This window comes from Ceratotherium simum, chromosome 14 (assembly GCF_057802395.1).
Source record: "Ceratotherium simum simum isolate JZ-2026a chromosome 14, ASM5780239v1, whole genome shotgun sequence".
Taxonomy (NCBI): domain Eukaryota; kingdom Metazoa; phylum Chordata; class Mammalia; order Perissodactyla; family Rhinocerotidae; genus Ceratotherium; species Ceratotherium simum.
In genome coordinates, this window is record NC_141913.1 from 32723073 (window position 1) to 32749659 (window position 26587).

At 37.4% G+C, this 26587-nt stretch overlaps 1 protein-coding gene across 1 annotated transcript in view; it reads right to left on the minus strand.

Moving 5' to 3' along the window:
- The window catches only part of RIT2 (Ras like without CAAX 2), a 311462-nt gene that overhangs the window by 172342 nt on the left and 112533 nt on the right, over positions 1–26587 (minus strand). The window contains exon 4 of the mRNA XM_087439167.1: positions 7146–7337. Within this exon, the coding sequence (XP_087295293.1) occupies positions 7146–7337 (192 nt within the window). The remainder of the gene's footprint in view (positions 1–7145; positions 7338–26587) is intronic.

Consider the following 26587-nt stretch of genomic DNA (forward strand, 5'->3'; position numbering starts at 1 on the left):
TCTGTTCTTGCCCCAACTCCATAGCTAGCCTGACGACGAAAATGCATTCATGCCACCACTATGCTCAAATATTTTAAATAATTTCTCTTCACATGTATGTATGTATGTATGTGTGTATGTGTATATGGTTTTATTCACAGCACCATTTTTGTGGTGTGCAGTCAGCACATACACACACTCAAATTGTTCATTATCTGTCTCCTCCACTATAATTTCAGATTCTCACAGATAGTTTTTTATCTGTCATGTTCACTCCTGAATAACCAGATTCTACAAGAGTGCTTGTTACCCACTGAGCAATTATTAAATGTTTGACAAATAAATTGAATGAAAAAATGACGGTAGCCAAAAAAAAAATACATGTAAGGGTCAGAAAATTGATTTGGATTAAAATATAGCTCCACAATACCAGTTTGGATAGATCACATAAAACTCTAAGGTTTGTTTTGTTCTGTTTTCCAACTTAATTGGAGTTAATATGTTCACTTTTTTTTAAATTAAATGAAGTAGCTTAGGAAAAAAAATCTATGGAAAGGACAAGTAGGCCTAACTAATCGATAGCTAAATTTGAGTGTTTATGCTCATAATATTGGATAAATTACCAAACCTTTTTTTCCCTTAAAAAATAAACTCTCTTCATTAGGAAAATTATTTATATGGATTTTCTGATGTACTGACAGTGAAAGAAGAATTAAGAGCTACTCTTTTATTTTTCATATTTTAAATTTGAGAGGTATTTGCAATTAATTACAGCATTACAGCATATCCAATACACTCTGGTACATATTTATGTTTTGTGTTTAAGTATGTCTTCAAGGCAAGCCCTGTCTACAAAATTATTCCGAGGATGCTTGATATGTATGTACTAGGCAGGCTGGTCTTCCCAAATCCCCCCCAAGCACTCCATTGCTCGTGCACACTCAGGGCCCCACGATTGATTTCCTGTTCTCTGGATTCACTCTTGCTGCTCCTTCCTAAAGGAACCGTCACCATTCACTTGGTCCTTCCTACCTGGTCAGGATGCTTCTCCATTAGGCATCTTCCTTCCTCAAATATGCTGCCCACATTGATCTTTCCAGGTTTTCAACGATTGCACTTATGGACCATGCCATATTGTTCAACATTTAGTTTTGTTTAACATGGTTTCCTGCCTTTCTGAGGAGAAAGGAAAGGAAAGCCCTTGAGAACTGGTTTACTCATTCCTCTACTGTGCTCCCAAGCTGCCACCACTCTGCAAAGATAAGTAAATGCTTGATATGACTCTAAATAGATGTTATATTTCGTTTTTTTCTCTTATTAAATATTTATTTATTTTTTAAAATTTTTTGTTTATTGCAGTAACATTGGTTTATAACATTGTCTAAATTTCAGGTGTACATCATTATATTTCTATTTCTGCATAGATTACATCATGTTCACCACGCAAATACTAATTACAACCCATCACCACACACATGTGCCGAATTATCCCTTTCGCCCTCTTCCCTCCCCCTTTCCCCTCTGGTAACCACCAATCCAAACTCTGTCTCTGTGTGTTTGTTTGTTGCTGTCATTATCTACTACTTAATGAGGGAAATCATACGGTATTTGACCTTCTCCCTCTGACTTATTTCACTTTGCATAATACCCTCAATGTCCATCCATGTTGTCACAAATGGCTGGATTTCATCATTTCTTATGGCTGAGTAGTATTCCATTGTGTATATATACCACATCTTCTTTATCCATTTGTCCCTTGATGGGCACTTAGGTTGCTTCCAAGTCTTGGCTATTGTGAATAACGCTGCAATGAACACAGGGGTGCAGGTATCTTTACGCATTAGTGTTTTCAACTTCTTTGGATAAATACCCAGCAGTGGAATAGCTGGGTCATATGGTAGTTCTAGCCTTAATTTTTTGAGGAATCTCCATACTGTTTTTCATAGTGGCTGCACCAGTTTGCACTCCCACCAGCAGTGTATGAGACTTCCCTTCTCTCCACATACTCTCCAACACTTGTTGTTTCCTGTCTTGTTAATTATAGCCATTCCCACAGGCGTGAGGTGATATCTCATTGTAGTTTTGATTTGCATTTCCCTGAGAGTTAATGATTTTGAACATCTTTTCATGTGTCTATTGGCCATCTGTATATCTTCTTTAGAGAAATGTCTGTTCAGGTCTTTTCCCCATTTTTTAATTGGGTTATTAGTTTTTTTGTTGTTGAGATGCATGAGTTCTTTATATATCTTGGAGATTAAGCCCTTATCAGATGTATGGTTTGCAAATATCTTCTCCCAATTGTTAGGTTGTCTTTTCATTTTGTTGATGGTTTCCTTTGTTGTACAGAAGCTTTTTAGTTTGATGTAGTCCCATTTGTTTATTTTTTCTATTGTTTCTCTTGCCCCGTCAGACATGGTGCTTGAAAATATGTTGCTAAGACTGATGTTGAAGAGTGTACTGCCTGTTTTCTTCTAGAAATTTCATAGTTTCAGGTCTTACATTCAAGTCTTTAATCCATTTGGAGTTAATTTTTGTGTATGGTGTAAGGTAAGGGTCTACTTTCATTTTTTTGCATGCGGCTATCCAGTTTTCCCAACACCATTTGTTGAAGAGACTTCCTTTTATCCATTGTATGTTCTTGGCTCCTTTGTCGAAGATTAGCTGTCCATAGATGTGTGGGTTTATTTCTGGGCTTTCGATTCTATTCCATTGATCTGTGTGTCTGTTTTTGTGCCAGTACCATGCTGTTTTGGTTACTATAGCTTTGTAGTATATTTGAAATCAGGGAGTGTGATACGTCCAGCTTTGTTATTTTTTCTCAGGATTCCTTTAGCTATTCAGGGTCTTTTGTGGTCCCGATGTTATATTTCTTAATGCAGCAGTTCCTGATCCCCACAGCTTTCATATGCCTCTCTCAGTAAAGGAATGAAACTATTTTCATTAAATATCTCACTGAAGAATCAACAAAGAGTTTTTCACAATCTCAAGTCAGCATTGAAAGAGTTACTCAGGCTGTGGAAAGCAGTTTCAAGGCTTCAAGCTGAGTATTAAGCTGCAATTAGACTGGCAGCACTGAGGGGTTTGTCACAGTCTATCTTCAGAATAAAACAGTCTGTGGTCTGCCACTGATGTTAAGACTTTTCTAATCTAGTTCCCAAATCCCTGATCCTCTTTCCATTCATAGAACCATTTTTACTTTGCACAGTAGTCAGGGTTTTGAAAAACAAAAAATGGGAATTATCCCCTTCCACTCCCCAGTGTGACAGCAGAGATGTGATAAATAAGGACAAAGACCATGGAAACTCAGAGATCTAATGCTGTCTGGGAATTTAAAAAAGGCTTTAGAAAAGTTGAGATGGACTCTGGACAAAATTTTTCAGTTGATTAGAAAACAGTGCCTGTCAGTATTTTTGAACCTCATTTCCTTACTCTTGTATTTCCTCACACTCTTCCCCCCAAATTGTGGCTATTACTGGCTTCTCAAGGGCCTGGAGCTTCTCACTCCACATCCAAAGAGTTATCTTTCTGATCCGTCCTGCTCCAACTTTCCATAAAGTGCAATCGCTTATGTTCCATTCTCCGAGGGACATGCGAAGATCCTGAATGTGATAAAAAACTAATTCATGAAAAATAACAATGGTTTGCGGGCCAATTGTATAACATAGTGAGGTTTAAAATCAGAACACACTGGGTATTGTCTCTCAACCCTAACTAGCTGTGTGACCTTGAGCAAGTTATTTTATGGATTAAAGCTTCAGTTGACTCATAGGTAAATAGGTATCATAAAGGAGCTTATTCACGGGCTTGTGATGAGGAATAAATACAATTGCAAGTGTTAAATGCTTGGCACAGAGCCTTGCAAATACTAAATGCATCATCAGCATCAAAATTAATATTGTTCCCAGATAAAATACTAGACTTTAAACAGAGCCCTTCAATGTTTTAGCTCAAAGAGGTGAATGATGATAAAAATTTCAGGCGCTAAAACTCGTTTATTTTTCGTGGTAGAAACAGACTTGAGATTCACCAAAATGAATTAAGAATGTAGGCACCCATTCTAGCAAACAAATGTGATAAGAAAGAGCTTTCGTCATCAGCATGCTGTCCTTTCAACTTTTTTAATGTGGTCTGAGGAGGAAGAAGAGCTGCCAAGTGAGAATGCTACTTCTCTGCCCCCCAGCACTAAACAAAAGCACTTGCATGATTTCCTTCAGGGTCTTTGAGAGTTTACTACTCTAGGAATCTTCACAAACTTCTCTGAGCTATAGATGATGCACGTGCCAGCATCTTTGGGTTTTTTTTTTTAATGAAAGAAACAGAGACCAAAACCTTTAAATACTGATGCAATAAAAGGAGTACATGTAACCTGACTTTTAGTCTTAATTTTGGCACTAACAGCAATAGTTTATTAAAGTCAGTTTCTCTGACTGTATTCACTTCTCAAATATCCTCATCCATCAAGTGCTTGCCCTACAACTACACAGGGCAGTTACAGGCTTAAAATAAAGTGCCTATTGAAAGCATTTTGAAAAGGAAAAACCACTCTCCAATTATAGGAATAATTATTTCCATCACAAACACCACAGCCAGAAGCCAAATTTGCATATCAACACTTCATTATTGGAGATGTTGTTACAGGAGTATTTTTAAAAAGATTGTAATTTGAGTTTTCACGGTTTTTGCACTTTCGGTGACTATCTTGTTTACTTACTTTTATCTAAAAGGAAAAGTCTGTCAAATCTGCTAAATTACTCAGTATTTAGCAGATTGGGTAGTATTTTTTTCAGTGACATTTGTAATGGTTGGGATTCACATCATTGCTAATCTGCCATTATCCAGGCTGACAGAGGGGTTATTTTGAACATCCCTTTATGAGATGCTAAGGACCACCTTTGAGCCTAGGAAAGTAGAGGCAGGGCCAGGAGGGTGAGGAGAAAGCCAATGTCAGCCAGCAGTGGAATCATGAAAAGCAATCATTCTAGAGAGAATCTGATTAACTTTTGCCTGAGGAAGTTTCCCTAGTGTTCTCAAATTCACTACAGTCACTTATATAGCTCTCTTGACTGGCCTCCATTTAAAGATTAGGAATTCTGAGAAGTGGAACAAGGTTGGTCATATGATCACTGATGATACACTTCCATCTCAGGGTGCTCCCTCATGCCACTTCCCAGAAGTCCCCCCCAAAAGTAAAGCATTGCCACTCTTCAGAGGAGTATCTGAAGGCTTCACCACCTATACCTCTCTTCTTTCTTTCTGTCAAGCATCTGAGAATAGATTCATATTTAGCTGATGAGATAAACTTGAATTCCTAACCCATAGTAATGTAACCAGATCATACTACACATTGCTTTTGAGAAATAGAAACAAGAAAGCAAGACAGCAGACCAGATGCAGGGGAGACAAATATTATAGCTCCTAAAAGGAGTTAGCTGCCACTTTAAGATGCTTAGACTTTCAAGTAAAATATACCACAAATGTCACCATAAAATACATTGCACTAAACCATGGGAACATGTTTCTGTGTTAAGCATAGATTTATAAACATTGGCTCTATATGACACCTTTTCACTTCAATAAAACTTAAAATGCATTAGATACAAAAATCCAAATATATAAAACATTTAAAATAGAAGAAACTTTCTTTTAGTGAAGATTCTTACCTTAGCAAAAGGTTTTATTAGCAGGCTACTTTAAGCAGTCTAAAAATAAATCATTTACTGGAATAATAGACAATTAAAATCCAGTTCAAATTTAAGGTCACTGTGAATAAAGATGAAGAATCTGAAATTATAACTAAGCCACTCAATTTAGAGAATCTGATTTACAAAAATTTGATTTGCATGCAACTTCTCAGTAATATAATGTTGTACAAAGTGAGTCATGGCAATGGAATTGTGAGATGATTAGCCTGGTCCCTGACTAGGTTTTAGTCTTTTAGTTTCTTCAGGAGTACTAAGGACAACTCTTTAGGGATCTCAGAGATGGGGCCATCATATATTGCCCATCAGGTCTTCGTAGTGTCTGACAACATGAGAATAAACTGTAGTGAGTTATGTGAAATCTGGTAATGAATCAGTCTAAACTAGACATGGCTTCTTCCTTATCAATTTTGTTTGTTTGGAGAAATTATGAGACTGTCTGAGGATCACAATGATACAGCAAGAGGAGCTTGAAGCAGATTGATGGTACATAGAAGTCATTTTTTTCTTTTAACACCAGATATGAGGCCTCTGTTTCTCATACTCATTCTTTTTTTATCCTCCTCAAAGCCCCAATGTATGTGTATTTCATAATTGTAAGTTCTTCTATGTGATCCGCCGCCACAGCATAGCAACTGACAGACGGGTGGTGTGGTTCCACGAACGGGAAACGAACCTGGGCCACGAAAGCAGTGAGAGCACCAAACTTTAACCACTAGACCATCAGGGCTGGCTCATAAAGGAGGCATTTCTTGTTTAACCTGAGAAGTAGTGGCTTGTTTGATTCTGGAAGATAGAAAGTGTCCTGTTTTGATTATCTATTGCTGCATGAAAAATTACTCCAAAACATCGTGGTTTAGACAATTCTATTTTATTTGTCAATGATTCTGTGGGCCAGAAATCCAGACGAGGCTCAGCTGGGAAATTTTTCTGTTCCATGTAGATTGGCTATGGTGTCTTATGATGTTACAGTCAGATGGTGGCTTTGCCCACATGTGTGGTGTCTTGGCAGGGACAGCTGTGAGGCTGGGTATCACTTTGTCCCCATGGGTCTCCACATGGTTAACTTGAGTTTCTTTACATGGTAGCTGGACCCTAAGAGTGAGTATTTCAAGTGGCAAAGGCAGAACCTGAAGAACTCTTAAGGCTCAACCTCAGAAGTTATACAGCAACACTTCTACGATTCTCTACTGCTCAAAACAAATCACAGGGCCAGCCCAGATCCAAGGAGATGGGAGAAACAGACTGCCTCTTGATGAGAGAGTGGGAAGAAACTGAAAAGTAGCATATGAGACGTGATATCTTGTGATGGTTAACACAATCTACCACAGGACCTCAAAGATTTTTAGAAAAATCATGTGCATCATATCTTTCTCATAATGCTCAACGTGAACCTTGGAAAGCAGCCACGCCTGGTATGTATTCTCAGAGGAAAAGACGAAACTAACAGATAAAATTGGCACTCACCTGACGGAACTGTTCCAGGTCAATTTTGTTTCCCACCAGCACCAGGGGAATTTCATAGGTGTGGCGGACCTGAAAAATGAGCTCTTTAAACTTGGCAGCCTCCTGGAATGATTGGCGGTCAGTGATGGAGTAGCAGATAATGAATCCCTCCCCACCTCGCATATACTGCTCTCTCATGGCTGTGAATTCTGCCTGCAGGAAAAGAGCAAAATTGTTATATAATTTAAAAACAGTGAAGCTAACATAAACATCAATAAAATTAAAGGTCAAATGTCTACAAATTATGAGACTAAGTAGTTTGGGTAGGAATTATCTAGAAGTGTGTTTGTGGGCTTTGCGTGTAGAAAAGCAGTATTGAGGTCTAAATGTACCATATGAAATTTGAATGTTTTAAACTGTTCAGAATGTTTAATCATAGGAGATTTAATTTAAGAGATCTTGGGAGAGATATGTTAAATAGCAGATTTACTCATGAACATTTGGGGATTATATACAGATTATGTACTTTCAATAGTCTTCCACTTAATGAAATCTTTCCTAATTTTAGGAAACAAAATATAAAATTTGTATATTCTAAACATTACTACTAAAGGAAATAATTTTCTTCTGAAAAATATGAAAACAAACTAGAATTTAACTTTGATTATCTTCGTGAATGGAGGAAGTTATTAGCATAAATAATCCTAGACCCAGTTATATGTTTGGGTATTCTTAGATTCGTCTCACTGAGGGGTATAAACACAGGGATTTTGCTTGCTGGATCCTGGGTCAATTTTTACATTCTGTTGACTCCTTCATCCTCTTCTCTCTCTGCAGAAAAGGACAGGACCACCTTTCACAATGTACCAATGTCCGGACCTTTTTTATGTTGCATGGCACCTGAACTACAATTTCCTGGTAATTGAAAATTCAATATTTAGTCTGAATTGCAATCTGAAACATTCCTTTCAGTCTGAAATATCTGGTTTAATTAATTATTTTTCTGGATCTATTGTTAAAATGACAAGAGCTAATGAGATACATATAATGGAAAATATAAAACTTAGACTCTGGCTATAGAACAAGCCATGTTAAACAATAAAAGGACAACGTAAGAACGTTTGTGACTTGTACAATTTGTGAGATGAGTAATCAAATAAAGGAAGACTCACATGAGCTTGAGCTGTATTTGAAGACTTTGAGGAGATGTGAATTCTTTACCCAGCAAAGAGTTTACAAATATTACTAAAATGCCCTGCTTGGAGTAATTGTCTACACAAATGATAATTTGGTTAAACATGACTTGACTTTTGAAAGGTAAGAGAATTTACATAGATCCAGAAATTTTGGAGAACTAGGCTTACAAGTCCAGAGAGAGTCATAAAGTTAATAAGGCCCTGAATTAGTGGGTGAATCTCAAATTGTTTTCAGTCAATATGGAATGCTTACAGTATCACTGGGTTCAACCAATCATTTCAAAGTTATAAGAACTGGAGCCCAGAGAGGAAAGAAGACTTGTCCAAAAACGGACAGCCAGCTAATGTAGAGCTGGTTTGAATAATTCATATTATCTGACTCTCACTATAACAATTTACTTAGTATTCCATTTTACTTTAATTCAATCCTAAATTTCACCATGTGAGTGAAATGTACTAACATGGGAGAAAAAAAAATTCCTACTAGACATCACAGTTTCTTCATCTCCAAAAAAAGGTTAGACTATAACATATCTGAGGTCCCTCATAGTTCTGACATTCTCTGCTTTTGAAAACCCTATGCTTCAATCAGAATCCCATATTAGTATGGATCAACTAGAGAAGTATGGATGGAAATTGCTAACTGATATTTCCCAAACTTGTAATTATATTTTTCAAGTAGAAATGATACAATCATCATAGAAATATATGTAATCTTTAAGAAAATATAAATAGATTTGTTACAACAGTTGTATATGATTGAAACCATGACAAAAATGCGAACTAAGTGGACAAGATCTATTTTACAATTTACAGTTCACTCTACTTGCCAATTATTATTTTAAGTATTAAAATTCTTTATTTTTACTTGTCTAATATTTATTGAAAATACACATGGCAAAATATTTAAATGGTACATAAGTATATAAAATTTAGTTTTCTTCCTACCTCAAACTCCCAGTTTTCCTTCCCAAATGCATCACAGTTAATAGTTTATTGATCCTTAGAGAAATAGTTTGTGTATTCACAAACATAGACATTTACATTCCACCTCAACACACCTTTTCAAACTCAAATGGGAAAATAATATATACAATTTTTATTTTTACCCTTAATTAAAATTTAATAGCCCTAATATACCTTGGAGACCATTCCATAGAAGCATATGCAAATATTGCTTATTCTTTCCATGGATGTATCATGATTCCTTGTATGCGTGTACCATAATTTATTTAACTGCTTGCCTATGAACAAGCATTTTGATTTCCTCCTTTTATTCCTATTACAAACAATGCTACGATGTATATTTTTAAACATACGTGTTACACCTGAGAGATTTATATACACCTGAGAAGTAGTATTGCTAGATCAAAGAGAACACACATTTTTACGTTTGAGAGAGAGCACCAATCTCACCACCAGAGACATTGTACCAATAACACTCTCTCCAACATTATATAAAATTGCTTGTTTCCCCTCCTCACCAATGCTGCTTATCAAATTTGTCTACCTTTTATTAATTTATTTATGAGTTATATTGAGCATCTTCTATGTTGTTATTCATTTACAAATTTTCTTCTAGATATGGATTTCATTATGTTGTAAGAAATGAAGTAGCTTTTCATTTTTGAATTGGGAATTTTTAAAAAAAATTTGGACTGGAGAAGCTTCTTTCTAAGTGACATAAGGAAAAAAAACAATAAATTTGACTACTTCAACAATACCTACACATAGAGAAAAGACTAATAAATTTGAAAAAATCCAGCAATCTATTAGGAAGATAGGCAAAGTATATGAAGGTAAAATTCACAGAGAACAATACTAGATAAATGAGTGAATATCCAATCGTGCTGGTTAACCAGACCTAAAGTCACATATATATCATAGTAGAAATAGATATATCGGGCCTTGCATCCAATCTCAATTGGAATCTCCAGGTATAAGATTCTAGCATTAGTATATTATTTTTTATTTTTTGTGAGGAAGATTAGCCCTGAGCTAACATCCAATGCCAATCCTCTTCTTTTTTGCTGAGGAAGATTGGTCTTGGTCTAACATCCATGCCCATCTTCTCTACTTTATATGGGACGTCGCCACAGCACAGCTTGACAAGTGGTGCGTCAGTGCGCGCCCAGGATCCGAACCTGCGAACCCCGGGCCACCGAAGTGGAGCGCAGGCCCTTAACTGCTGAGCCACCGTGCTGGCCCCTAGCATTAGTATTTTAAAGATCTCCTTGGTTGATTTTGCTTTGCAACTCTACGTGGGGGCACGTAACTCTGCGTTTATGTTCAAAAGTTGTCTTTATAATCTGAGAGTACAGAATCTGGGAGGCACAGTACACGATTTCCAGGTCTGTTACTCACTTAGAGCGTGTCTTCTGACAAATCACCTAACCCCTCAGCACCTCAATTTCCTTCTTTGTTAAAGTGGGATTAAGACACACATGTAACCTGATTTACAGGGCTATAGAAAGGATCAAATGAAAGAACAGATGTGAAAATGCTTTGATGAATTTTTAAAACACCATACAAATTAAGCCTATTATTATCTCTGGTACAAATCCTGCAGAATATAACCTTTCACTGGGAGAACAGGCATAAAATTCTCTTTCAGCTGCATTAAATATAAATGCGGAAGTATGTCTCATATATGCTTAATCAGAAAATTATTAAGTTTTTTCAAATAGGAGATTCTTTCCACCAATTAAACAGATATAATTAAGTTATCCCAGTGAATAGAGAGGCTACTTCTTTTTAGCCGACCGTATCCATATCAACTCTTCTCACAGCATGCATATATGTGTGTGTGTGTGTGTGTGTGTTTTACTTAAAGATGCACTGGAGGCTGGTGGGGCCCATTGAGTTGAGCAGAAACTCTGCAACTATGTATCGACTCATTAATAAATGATACTAAAGTCGCTTTATAAGGAAAAACGCAATGTTCAACATGTTGCTTCCGTTGTCATTCACCCATGAATTAAAGATCCCTGTGCTTTATGTTCTGAGTATCCTGAATGTTAATATCTTCTTCATTTGCTTCCTGCTATAAATGAAACTTGTTGGTTAATTATTCAGTAACATTACTAGATTCCATTTGCTATCCACAAGTAGCAAAATATCTATGAAACAGACCCCCTGTGTAAAATGCGACAAACATAAACATTTCTAATATTTTCCAAGCTATTCTGAGTATAACTCTGCAGCTCGATCAGTGCCCTTTGATGTGCTTCCTTGTATTAAAGTAGTGTGAGAATTCTCTTAATTATGTAAATGAGGAAAGAATTTTTTGTTGATCTCATAGCCCAGTTTCTAGATTATCAGACTAATTATTCTGAGCAGGTATTTGGAAACTTAGGGACTGAGCTAGCTTTCCATTGCATTCAACTAGTGGTACTGCATCATATGAAAGCCTCAAGAGTTACAAAACTAATTGGCACTACAGTCAGACCAGCCTTCAACTGCTTCCTAGTACAATACACACATACCATTGTCTATACTGGTTGCTAACCCCAATAATCACATCTCCACACCAAATTTATCCGCCCAGTACAAAAAAAGTAAATAAAAAAGATAAGTCAGTCATGCAGCTAATGCTCTGCCAAGTGGTGGGATATATAAGAAGTAAAAAAAAAGTATGTCCCTGGTCCCTGTCCTGGTTGGAGAAACAAAACTAGGCCAGGATATAACAAATGAAGTCAGTTAAGTGCTAAATGATCCATGGGGGTTCAGAGAACGGAAAGAGCAGTTTGCAGAAAGAAGGCAAAGAGGGCTTGGTGGAGGAAATGAGATGTGATATTTTTTCTTAAATTTATTATTTGTGAAGAGCTCCTCAACTTTCATGCAACCTCACTTCCAAAGATTATGTATTGTCACCCTGAAACAACCTTTAATGATCCAAAGTCAGCATTTGCATGGCAGTTAAACATCTGGGTCCTGCATACCACTCAACAGTTCAGTTTTTGGAGGCTGTCAGAGGAGCAATATGGTTGTTGTTGCTGTGGTTTGCATGTTTTTAAAGAATAAAAAATAAAAATATCATGAGAGTTATGAAAGTGTAGGTATCATAAATTCACTGTAATTGATGCAAAGTACAAAGATTGGAATCAGTAGGAGAGGTGGTTCTTTAGTCTCAATCTGACGCCTTAAGAAGGTTGAGAATGTTCAATTGAAATGGAAATGAACAAAGAGCTTTTATAAATGCTGATAATATATTGTTAAAGATTGTGTCTAAAAGACAAAATATAATTATGGAATTTATATTATTTTGTAGTTTTCAGAGAACATAACCATCTTCATGGTTATAAATTTATCTGTCATCTGTCTTTCAATATTTGACGCTCATGTACTCTCAGGAATGCAGTAAATCACAGAATCCTGCCTAACTCATTCATCAAATATTTATTGAGCCCTTACCATGTGACAGACATGTAAGTTTTGAGATGGCTTAAAATAATACGTTTAATAAGACAAAATATGGATAAATATGGAAAAGAACAAATAGAAATTAGAGCATCAAAACCAAGATAAAGTGAGAACACCGAGTTTGATAGGAAAGTTTGACTCAGCTTCTAGGCAACCAGAGCTACAATGGAAGCGAGATCAATTACCTCATCTCTGTGGTCAATAACAATGACATACTAATGTGCCAGGTGACATAACACTCCCCCTAAGCGATTAGAGCTGAAAGCAATTTCTCCTATGGGGCTTCAGATAAAGGGCAATATCCTCAATGTCAACAGGATCTTAGTAGCAGATTTCCTAAGACTAAGTGTTTGAATGCATTTTTCAATGTAAGTCTCACTAAACATTTTTGTAGACTTACTCAATGATACTACTCACTTTTGCTAAAGTGAGATAGCAAAAACCTGTTTCATAGAAATAAGAGTTTGTTAAGATTGAGGATGATGGTTAAAACCTTTTGATTTTAATGCTCGAAAAACTAGGAAGACAGACTCCCCCAGATTCTGATGTAGTGTTGAATACTGGGGGATGCAGGCTACCTGGAATCTGGCTACAATGAAGATGACTCTTGTGAAAGCTTTTACATCAATACAACTCAAAAACAAAACAAAACAAAACAAAACAGAACGCTATGGTTGCAATGCAGGACTGACTCTTTGAACTCTGGGGCCCAGTGCCAAATGAAAATGTGGGGCCCCTTGTTCAAAAATTAAGAATTTCAAGACAGCAATGGGAGAGCATTAAACCAAGTACAGGGCCCTTCTGAGCAAGGAGCCCGGGGCAATTGCACTAACTGCAGGCCCATGAAGCCAGCCCTTTGAAATGGTATAATCACAAAATAGCAGCCAGTAACACATGCGAGGAGAACTCCAAACAGAGGTGCCTAGGTGGGTCTCCCAGAGGAAAAGGCAATGGCAATTCTGCTCAGAAGCAAAGTCACTACTGAAGCCTTCTGACCCCAGGGAGGGGCACAAGACTGGATAGTGATGGATGTGCAAGGTGGCATGTAGTGTGGGGTTGTGGAGAAAGTGAGAGATATGTGGTGGTAGAATGGGATATCCGCTTTAGATGGGAAATGTTGTTACAGAAACAAGCATAAGTATGGCTCATGTAACAGGGTGACATGGGGACCAGCCCGGTGGTGTAGTGGTTAACTTTGTGTGCTCTGCTTCAATGGCCTGGGGTTCGCAGTTTTGGACACCGGGCGCGCACCTACGCACCGCTCATCAAGCCATGCGGTTGTGGCATCCTGCATACAAAAATAAAGGAAGATTGGCATGGATGTTAGCTCAGTGACAATCTTCCTCAAGCAAAAAGAGGAGGATTGGCAACAGATGTTAGCTCAGGGCTAATCTTACTCACCAAAAAAATTAAATAAAATAAATAAATAAAAGGTGGCATGTTCCTGTTGTTGAGTGAAGTCAGATTATTGAAAGCCCTGACAACCAGGTTTTGGATTTGATGTGACAGTAAGCCAAGAACTGAAAAGAATTTTTTTGGGAGGAAAGTAACATACAGTTCTATTACAGTAGAACTGGTCTGGCAAAAGTAGGAGTAATGGAGAGAAGAGAAGTTGAAGGAATGGGGGAAAAAAACCTTGCAAGCTTTTGCAGTAATCCTGAGGCGAGTTTCCAAGGGGGAAGAAATAGAAAAAATACTTGAATGAGAGGTCAAAATACAGAGAAATGGAGAGAAGAGAACTATTTCTAACATTTCAAGGAAGAAAGACTTGATGCCCAACAGTTTGGCCGTAAGCGAGACAGGAAATGGAAAAATGCCCCCACTTATTGATGACTCAATCAATAATTCCAGGCAATATGTTGGGCTTATGCACACGCCCTACCTCTGTGGCTATATTATTAGCTCCCACATTAGATAGCAAAAAATAGAAGTGTAGGGATATTAAATGATATGTGTAAAATCCTAGAGCTAACAATTAGGAAATCAGAGACACATCATCCACACTGCTGCCCCAAGGAAAGGAAGAATTAAATTAAATGTGGCTCCAAGTATTCTAGTTCTGGAGCCTGGAAAACAGCAGAAGTAACAGAACAGAAACTGATTGAGAAAGTATATAACTTAAGGTCTGTTATGTCTCATACAGATTTGTGCTTGTTTAGTTAGAGTCAACACTAGACACCTAAAACGAACAATCCACAGGTAACTGGAAATACAGTTTATGTGAGAGAATAAAATCTGAATGGGGCAGGGGTGAAAGCCACAATCAGGGCAAGTCTTTTGGATTGATTACAGCTACAGGAATTAGGGCATAAAATTAACTGGTCTGAATCAGTTTGGGGGGACAGGGATTGTTTTTGTCACTTTTTGTTTTTTGAGATCTGGAGCTTTGTCCCACTAAGAGTATATTTATCAGTTTTAAGGGAGATTTTATGAAAATAGTTTTTGATGAGTGTCTTCTAGTTTTGTTCCTCTTGCCAAAAATGCTCAGTACTTAACTATTTCCAGATTTTGGCACTTATATCTCTTTCTTTGTATTGTCATTCATGTGCTTTACTCTCATTCCCATCACTAGACTCTAAATTACCTGAGATAAGGACTATTCAGCATCACACTCTCCAAAGCACTGTGGACGGTGCCTGGATCAGAGCCCAATAGATAATTATATTATCATTTGGTTAATTACTTACTTTAAGCTAAATGTTTTTAAGTAATGTTACCATTCCCTGGCTGATACACATTCTAAAGAGAGTGAGGTTTGGTGGTTGGAGATAAAAGAAAAAGGGAATCAAATCTCTAAACGAATAAAGCTTTTATTTATTTACTCATTCTCATACATGTAAGGCCAGGTCTAATTTAGCTTTTATGTAAATGTATATCATACTGAAATCTGCATCAATTAAAAAGCAATTTAATGTTTCTTATTTCATTCTCTACCTTCAATCATTTGTCTTATTCTAATGAGAGAAGATAGATGTATCTTGCTGTCTTTGCATCAAATTTCTTTTCCATAGAAGTCTGTTTGCCTTCTCCTCATCTATTTGACTTGTACTTCCTCAAAGACTTAAAGTTTCATGGCTTCCTCTTGTGGTACAAATCCACTAAAAGATATTTCTTATAACAGCTAGTTTCCTGTTTATCCTGGAGGTCATTCATACTAGGAGCTGTTTTCCTGCTGAGAAAACCTGCAGGAACGCATCTTGGAAGAAGGCAGCATAACTGTGTTGTGAAAGAATTTCATCCACCGCATTTTAGTCGTTCCCAATGTGATACTGAAAGGATGATCCCAACAAAAATACAGTGAATAAGAAAATCCACATGGAAAAATTGTATATGCTAATGAGGGAGAGCACATGATAGGATACTACTATAAATAAAGAAAAATGATATGTGATATGTATATATAAAATGCTGTAAAAAGCCTATCACACAAAATTCATATTTCTATTGGCTAAATGGAAAAAAATAAATTACTATTTGGTTCCTCCCCAGGTAAAAACCAAATCATCTTGTTTTGTAATATTTAGAATACCTTGTCTGCAAGAATCCTAAAATTTTATAGTTGTACTGTTGAGAAGCCAGCACTCCCTCACCACATAAATGAGGAAAGTGATGCCCAAAGAAGATGTATTTGTCCTTCATAATATTAGAATTACAATGACAAAGATTCCTTCCTTGACCAAATTCTGCTTAGGCTCCCCTGAACCTTTTAAATAGCTGTCAACTTTTGGACTTTCATGTTCATTTCTACATTGTCCAATTTTAGAAAGAATCCTGTTATGTTGGTTTAGCCAGAATCTTCCATCCCTCATGGTTGGGTTTACCAACCTCCACCATCCTCCAGGTGATGTATGATCAACCTGGCCTGTCTTCAGTAAGAATTATGCTAGGACAGGTTAGCCAGAATCCCCCCTCACCCTTGATGTTTCCTACTAGTAATTTTCCATCCACTCATCCTCACCCTGCTCCTTGGCTATAAATTCCCAATTGCCCATGCTGTGTTTGGAATTGAATTTTGTTCTACACCGAGGTCTCTTTTCTGCTATTGCAATAGTCTTTAATAAAATGTGTTTTTAACATTTTAACTACTGTCCAGCTCTAATTTTTCTTTAAGAATCAGGCAGAGGTTATGAGGTAACTGACCCTTGTAAAGTGCTGGTTATACCTCTCCTTCCAGCTTAGTCACAGCCTCCTGGATGGCTGCACTAACCCCAGGCTCTCTCTTTTCCAATCAATCCATCATTCATTTATTTCCCTGTCCAACTAATCTTCTTTAAGCACTACATTCATTATGCAGCTCTTCTGCCTCCAAAGGTCCAATGGTGCCCATTTGCTTTCACATCAAATCTATACTCATCTGCCTTATTTTAAAACCCTGTATAATCTGATATCGCGCTGCATATCCAGCTTTATCTCCAATTAATCCTGAATATACACTCTCTACTCTAATGGGGTCACCTCTCAAGGCTTAATCACATTAGTTGTCTCCTCTCACCATTGTGCCTTCGTGGACATTGTTCCCCACACTTGAACTTTTGCCAGCTAATAGAGAACGTAACGATTATTGGCTACAACCCTTTTACCCTGCAGATGAGAAAAATCAGGGCCCAGAAAAATACTGATGACATCATTTGCTCGTAGCTAATTAAAACACAGCCAGGTCAAAAAACCTAGTCTTCCAATCTCTTTTACACTGTGTAGGAATCTGCCCTTCCTTCTCCTCCAGCAACCTGAGTTGCACACACTCTTCATAGTCAATTACATTCTTTCTTCGTTTATGAACCTATGCCTAACAAACACAGCCCTAATTAATAATTATTCTATATTGTATATTTTCATCACTTATGAACCTAAAAATTAGCAATTAATTATATCTTTCACATATAGTTATTATTTAAGTGAGTTAGATTTGAGTCATCAAATAGATTCTGGGGGTCAACATCAAGGCTTAAACTGTGTTTAGTGTTTATATTGCCCACTAGATTTTGGATATATGAAAAATTTAATTAAATTTCTGCTATTTGAATGGATAAATGCTGTTTCAGATAAGTTAACTGTTATGCAGGCTCTACAGAGAATGTATACATTCTAGAATAGAGATAATAAGCAAGCTTCTAATACTATAGGAGTTTGTGAAGACATACGAGATATATTTTCCTCAATCGATTTTTTAACAAAATTTGAAGGAAAAAGTTTTGAAAATTTATACTTTTAGAAGACATGTCTGCACGAGCAAAATCAGAATTTTTGTCAAGTCAGCCAACATCTCTCTCTTTTCAAACTGTTAGCAAACTTGTATCCAGTATATTAATAAAAATTCGAAATGCATAAAAATCATTATTTGCCCCAAATTATTTCAACCTCCTGCAGTAACTGTGCTCTACCAAACAATTTGGTTACACAGAAGTAACTGTGCTTCATTCCACTTTTAAACTCAGTGAGTTCCTCAATAACATACGAAACATTGTAACACTAGTTTGGTAATTTTAGAATCATTTTCATCTATCTAAGATGTAATAATTTAAAATTAAATATTCATCTACAAATATTCCAAAAAACATGTTTATAGCATAAAGTTAAAGCCAAGAAAAATGTGGAAATAATAGGGAAAGATAAGATGATAAGGAAAACTGAATTTTAAAACTATCAAGTTTGGTTACCACCATAATATTGTTTGCAAGATACATCAAAATGGAATCAATGGGGAAGATAATAGTTCTTGTGAATTGTAAGTTTCAATAGTCAATAAAAAAGCATAGTTATTAATATATGTGCATATAACATACATGTTTTATTATTTTATTTTATTTTTTATTTATTTTTGTTTTTGGTGAAGAAGATTAGTCTTCAGCTAACCTCCGTTGTCAATCCTCCTCTTTTTCCTGAGGAAGACTGGCCCTGAGCTAACATTTATGCCCATCTTCTTCTGTTTTATATGTGGGATGCCTGCCATAGCATGGCTTGATAAGGGGTGCATAGGTCCATGCCCAGGATCCGAACCTGCAAACCCTGGGCCGCCTAAGCAGAGTGCATGAACTTACCCACTATGCCACGGGGCCAGCCCCAGGGTTTTGTTATTTTAAAAAAGCACTGTGGAGCCAGCCCTAATGCCTAGTAGTTAAAGTTTGGCGCCCACCACTTCAGCAGCCCAGGTTCACTTCCTGGTCACAGAATGACACCACCAGTCTGTCAGCAGCCATGCTGTGGCAGTGACTCACATAGAACTAGAATGACTTACAACTAAGATATACAACCATGAAATGGGACTTTGGCAGGAAAAATAAATAAATAAATAAAAATGCACTTTGGTGCCCAGCACGTGTAAAAATTTGAAGCAATCATTTTCTGAAATCATCTCTATTGCAGCAATATATAAAAAATGAAAATTTGCTCTTCAAGATGGTAGAAAATTTTTGTCCTTTCCCTCACAAAATGCAATTGTAATCCCAGGGTTTTAAAAATATCCATAATATCATTGGAAAACAAAATGACGGCAAGAGTATTTCAAAATTTCTAGAAAATTAAAGGTGAAAGCAGAAAAAAAAAAAAAAAGATTATTGGAAGGCTTCCTAATGAAGTCTTAGGAATCTTCAAATACCGAGTCACCAATATATAGAAAAAGTAAGAGTGGGGCAGGCGACAGTTATCTGGGTAATTAAATAAAGGAATAGCTAGGACAAATGACACCCTTTCCCCCCACATTAGCAGGTATGGCTTTTGCCCCCTCATCAAAGCTCTGATGATCCTATTAAGGAAGGTGGAAGACCTAGCTGGGGGATATCCTAGTGTGGATGTTGGAGCCTTAAGAAGGAGACCAGAACAGATGCGGAGGTGATTCTGAACTGCCTTACAAGAGAGTAGGGTAGGGTAGAGGTGAATGAACGAGGATCCTGCTCAGATGGGAAATGTACTAATGGAATTCTCTACATCATCCCTAGAGCAAATACCTCTTCCCCTCTTGCCTTTTTATGGAAGTCTACTGCCTGCTAGCCTTTCATATTTCAGCATATACTGACGCTTCGGGACTGGTTAAGTGCCATGATGCCCTGGACTGATCTATCATAAGACATAATAGACAGTGTCAATGCAGTTGTCTGTCATACCCCAGCTGGACTCTAAGATCCATGAGGGTAGGGGACTTGTCTAGTGTTTTTATCCTTATATAGATATCATGCAATAGCATCTGATATATAGTATTAGACATATCATATGTTGAATAACTAATAAATGAATTAACTTTTAAAATCACAGTATCAGGTGCATTATCACTGAATTGGTGAAATTTTCAGGATGCATAAAACTTCCATTTCCCAACCAGCTTTTGTCATAACAAAAGTAGAACCCAAATTTCCAGTCAAATTGGGTAATATTAGGGAAGTTCATTTAGGTATTTGAAACAGAGGTAAGTACAAGAGGAGTTTTTTTTAAATTCAGGAAACATGAATATGGACCATTCTCAGAAATTTTAGACTATTGAAGTGAAAAATCTGAGACATTACAAATTTTTCTGACCTCCCACTTTTCCTGACTCCTTGCCACTCTACAATCTCCATATTTTATAAATTATCATACTTAGAACATCAATATAACACTTAAGAATGTATTTTTATATTACAGGTAACAGTCTTATCACTCCAAATCCACATCAGGGTCAGAGTACTGATGATATAATGAGGAGAATATGACTTAAGAGCCCTATAAACATGACTTTGGATTTGGTGGGCAAATTTCTTCACTTTGCTAATCATCTATTTGTTCATCTGGAATATAGAAAATCAATGCCTCTCTAATACCACCAATGTGAACATTAAATGATATAACATGTCATTATATATAAAAATGCCTTATACTATGTTTGGTTCTAGAATGGTTTGCCACTGAAAAATACTAGCTATATCCCTCCTATCATTTTTTTTCCGTCCTCATAGAAACCAAATTAACAAATCCTAATTTCAATGTTTTATTACTAAATAATTTATTCACCAATTTTATTTGCAAAGTCCCTGAAAACATGTCTGCTTCGATATGCAGTGTCTATGTGGAGAGTACTCTTATCAGAGTGATTCTAATACTATGTTTTATGCTACTTGAACTTCAGAGGTATATCAGAGAAGCTGATGAAGGGGAAAGCAAGAGCTTGACTCTCCTGGCAATATGGTGGCCGGTAGGCTGGCATGCGTGGATTCAGATAAGGAGAAAAAAAAATGTTAAGTAGGAGATATGCTCTGGAGAACATCAAATCCATCTGCAAGGCTGATTTAGTTATCAACTAACCACAAAGCTTCTTGCTCAACATATCTCAGGGTTGGATCCCATTTGCTCAGATCTAGATTGACTATAAAAGAGAGTAATACCAGGGAGTTATACCAGTTGCAAACGGATAAAGATACATTGATTGGGGAAAAATAAAAGCTAACCCAATCTTATCACAGAACCCAAGAAATAGTAATTATGACTATTTAGGGAGGTAATAGGATAAATAAAACCCTTCAGGAGGCAAGGGATTGGCCATGTTGTTATTCGAGAGGCAAATGTAGGATGGGGCCAAGGCCTCAAGAGTTCTCTGCCTATGACAGAGGACTCCAATGGCTGTAGAAGATTGCCTTCTATTAACAAAATTCAGCATCAGGCACAGAGTAAATAAATGAGAGGTGTTCAAATATAGGTGTCTAAGGTATTCCAAGAGTTCAGTATTTAACACAGAGGTAATATGATTGATGTGAGAGAAAAAAGAAAAAACAAAAGCAACTGCACTCCACCTGACACAGTAGATGTTTGAAATTCTGTATTTGAAAGTTATACATGAGAAAGGAGATAATGTATTGAGCATGACTGATGGGGCAAAATAAGGGGAAGAGGATAATGAGAGAAAATAAAAACAAGGGACTTTTAAGCAACACACGCAGAAAATCTGATGGTAGAAGTGCCCGTGCCAGAGATATTTGCAATGAGACAGAATAAGCAGGAGCTCTTGTATTTCATGAGATTTCTATCCTAGCTGGGAAAGAGCAAAATGACAGTATAAGGTAAATCTCCCCTAGTTTTCAGGATTCAGTAGGGAGTACCACACTTCGCGGGGACTTCCAAAGTTTGCAAGTCCTTGCTTCCTCTCCCCTAAAAATACTGTCCTTCAAAGCTGTTGAAGGAAGACTTGACCGGATAACCAAGTTTCAACTTTAAAACATACTTTAAGAGATGATTTTTCTTCCACAAACAGCAAACTCTCTACTCCAGTTAGAGTTTAGCATTATTAACTGAAGAATGATCCAAATGCAGAAAATATTCTATTCATATTTAGGCAACAACAACAAAAATCAACAGAAATGTTAACCTACTCTGATAAAAGATTACTAGTAACACACATGATAGATTACTTCTGATTTGCTTGGAAGAGATTAAGTAAAACAATTAACTTAGAAATTTTGTAATCGAGTCATTAAGGATACAAGAAAGCAGATGATTTAGAAGTATGAAAACTTGCAGAGTTACAACTAGCAATAGGTCAGAGAGGGGGATTGAGCACAGGGCTCTGGAGCCAGACTGCCTGGGTGTGAATTCTGACTGCCACCTTATAGTTCCCTAGGAATTTGCTTTTTCATCTGTGCAATGGGGTTAATGAAAGTACCTACCTCATAATGTGGTTGTGAGGATCAAGTGAATTCATATGACTAAAGCTGTGTGAAAATCTCACCTTGTAAAGCACTTCTAAGAGTTCTGACACAGTAAGACCCAATACATTTCAGCTATTATAATATTGCTTCTCCTACTGGGTCTGTTTCTTCTGCTTAACCCGAGAGAGATCCAGTGGCTCATTCATCACAAATGGTCAAGAGTGGGATGCAGAATTTGCAATCTGGATTTGCCTCTTCAATCACCTATTTTAGGCTGACCGAGTTGCAAAGGAGTCTAAAACCACAGATAATTCTTAAAGAAGGAAACGATTTACTAATGCTTAATCCAGTATTACTACTAAAAGAAAATACCTGCTTTAAATTTAAAAATTGTTTTATTTCATATTGATTCCAAATGCTTGTTCTTTATTTCAAGTAAAAATACCTTTATAATTTTTTTTTAAATCCACTGAAGTAGCATTAGTATTCATTTCCAAAAACTGAACTGCAATTCTGGTTACAAACACAATTCTCCCTTCCAACACTATGCTAGCAAACAATATGACCTCTGATAGCTGTTGGCACATCATATAATATAGAAAACAAAATAAAAACACTTGAATTTTTTAAAATTTCTGTAAGTATAATAGTTTGAATGTAATGACTAGAGCCAGAAGGATTTGCTTGAGAGGATTTCACGGAAGTCCAGGGCGATTTGCATTAATCTGACCATTCCTCTATTGTCTGCTTTCCTGAATGAAGGTCTTATAGGTATAAATCATATAGATTAACACTCTGAGAAGTAGTAAACACAGATGTTTTAATGCATTTGTGAAAGTTAATGTAACTAAAGCTGAATAACAATGGCTCAGGAAAGATACATTTTAATGCCCCGATGTATTTTGCGCGATTCTCTGTGCCTCAAATTCGCTTTTCATTCCTCAAAGTTCAGTGTAAATATTGCAGGTCACATCTTCTCAAGCTTCTATTCAAAGTAGAAATGCTCTCTTAGATTTTTGAAGTCTCACATCATGTTTATATATAATCATGTGTACACACACACACACACACACACACCCCAATCTACGCTCTCTGTTGTATGGCAGGCTGCCTGGTAAGATGCCTGTGCACTGCCCTTAGTAGGTCCTCCACAAATATTTGTTAAGGAAATGAGGAATCACATATTCTACAAAGCCCTTTACAGTTTATACAGCTCTCTCATAAGCTTTGTTTCTTTAATACAACGGTATTGAAAGGTATCAAGAGTTGCATTTTATAGATTAAAAAAATGAAGCTCAAGGATATCAGTATTTTGACCAAAGTTACACAGTTAGCGAGTGGAATGATTTGAATTTAACCACTTGATGCTAATTCTGGTGCACTTCCCACAATAACACGCTGGTAAATTTGCTGATTCTTGGAGCAACAATGCCATTTGTTTTATCATACAAAATCCCACTAGTGTAAGACTTTAAATGCAACCCTCTGATAGTGTAAACCAGGGTCCTATTTATTCCTAGTTTATAACTTGGAAAATTGCATTCATTCTGTCAGGCTTGACACTCAGGCTTCTAACACATATATTTGGCTTACTGACATTATTCAGCAGAAGGGGAGTTTTAAACCACATCTAAGGGAGAAAAGGAATAGTTTGATCTTGAATGTGGGGAAGAGATATCCAGACTGAGACTTTACAGAAGCAAAAGAGAAATGAGCAAGTGGTGTATATCATTTTAAGCAGATTTGCATGACTGAAGCCAAGAGCTTCTGTCAGGGAAGAAAATAGACTGGCTGTACATAGATTCGGGATAGGAAACTGTCAAGATTGTATGATTTGAGGGACACTAAAAGCCATTCCCTTGCCTAAAAATACTTTCCCTACTGACCTCCCTCCTCGCCCAGTACTACTTATTTTTCTGAGTTAGAGCATAAAAAGTTTCTGTTTATAGCCAAGTCCATTTTCTAAGAGGGATGAAACTTTCAACGTTTGCTGCTCATAAACATAATACGGGTGGTTGATTAGCAAGGGGTAATGAATTTCTTAAAATAGTGCAAATAAATCCAGAATAAGGCATGTAGACATATGTTTCTAAAAATACCTTCCTTGAATTCATTGCTTTTGTTACTCACCTACCCATTTACAGCACTGGCCATAGCAATCATGGATAGATACTCAGAAATTGAAGTACAGTCTCCAGATGTCACAATCTCACATGCATAACATTCCATGGGAAACAGGGTATCCTTGAAAGAACAGAAACTCTGCCACTTATTATGAGATCCTTGTTGGTTTGCAACCTCAGGAGTTCCCTGAGTGAAGTCTAAAACTGGTCTCCATACATGTTGGGCGAGGAGAGACCAAAGAAAGGGTCAGGCCACTCCAGATTGGTAGGTGGCGATTTCAATAAGCAAGGGAACATGTCTATGAGGCTCGTCTTGGGCCGCCACAAGATGAGTAGATCTCTGCAGCACCTGCCAGAATCTTGAGTTTATAGAGGCCTTAACTGCGTTCAATCGCATATATCACCCAGATGGTCTCAATAACACATTTCTCTCTTAAGGCTGTGTCCTTGAAATATCTCCCCCTACAGGAATGGTGGGCAGAACATATATTCCAAGGACAGGGGAGGCAGGGGAGGAGCCTCTGATTGCCTGGGTCCAGCTCCCACGTAGACCAGAAGTCAAGTCCTCATGATGACCTATTTCAATAATCCTGAGTAAGCAATAGTGCTCAAAGGCTCAGTTTCTCCATTTTCAGAAAAGGTAAAGATAATCCCTATCCTTCCTAACAAGCAGGATTGTTGTGAATGAGTTACATCAATTTTCTATGGGGGAAAAAGTACTAAACAAATGTAATACATTACTATTTGCTTAAAAAATACTAATATCTACCTCTTTAAGCAGAATTAAGAATCAACATTTATTTCATAGTTACTATCAGTCAAGTGTTATTCTGATTATGCTAGATAAATATACATATACACACACACATTTTCATGTATCATTTTGGTTATTTTAAGAACAACCCTGTGAAGAAAGGACTAAGGAACTAAAGAGAAGAGAAACTAAGGAACAGGAAAGTTAAGTAACTTGTCCAAGATCACACAGCTAGTTAGTGGTAGAACTGGGATTATTTTGATAGATATTTTTATTTCTCTCATTTTCAGCTGCTCTTCCTTCTCCTACACTTGTTCCTTTCAGGTCTGGAATCAACACAGCATTCAGAGTGAGCCTCTTAAATGTAAGCCAGATCAGTTCCCTTCCCTGCTCAAAACTGCCTAAAGGCTCCGCATGTCAAGGCTCCGCATGTCATTCAGCAGAAACAACAGTGTCCTGACAATGGCCAGAAGGCCTTATGCAGACTGCCCCTCATCCTTTATGTCTCTGATCACGTCTCTTACTACATTCCCCTTGCTAATCCCACTCTGGCCACACTGGCCTCTTCTCTGTGCCTCAAATATGTGGGTCAAGCCCCTGCCTCAAGGCTGTAGCATTAGCTGGTCCTTCTGAGATAGGCAGGAAGCTAGATATGAGAAGGGAGAGAGGTCACTCCACCAGGTGCAGTGTCCTCATTACCGGGCAGCAGCTCTTCCGACATGCAACACTCCCCCTGACTCCAAGGTCACTCTACCAGGTGCAGTGGCTCTTTGGACATGCAGCACTCCCCCTGATCCTGATGGAGAGTAGCCTCAAGCCTCCTTGTACTCTCATTTGCATTGCGCTTTTGACCTCCCTTGCGGGGGATCACCGCCATGACAGTTCTAGAGATGCCTATGTAAGGAAAATATCTTCCCCTCGTGACGTTGGGGTGAAGACAATGCACCAAGTGGTCCACATTCCAAGACCCTACCCCCTCCAGGACTCCACATTCCAAAACTACCGACCGCCACAACTTCGGAGCACTTGCTCACCTCGAGCTTGCCTGAGGTGAGCTGTGTACTTTAGCTTTCCTAATAAATCCTCCTCTGTTAAAACTTCTGCTGTGTGTCCACTCTCAAATTATTTTATATCTGTGGCCCAAGAACCTCGGACCTCACTGCACTGATCTGATGGGTGCCAGTGACACTTCTGTCTGCAGATGTCCATATGGCACACTCCCTCATCTCTTTCAGGGCTTTACACGAATGTTATCTTACAGAAAGACCTTCTCCGACCACTTTATTAAAACTTTATCCCACGCCCACTTCCCTTGCTTATTTTATCTCCATAGTTCCTATCTCATCTAACAGACCATTGA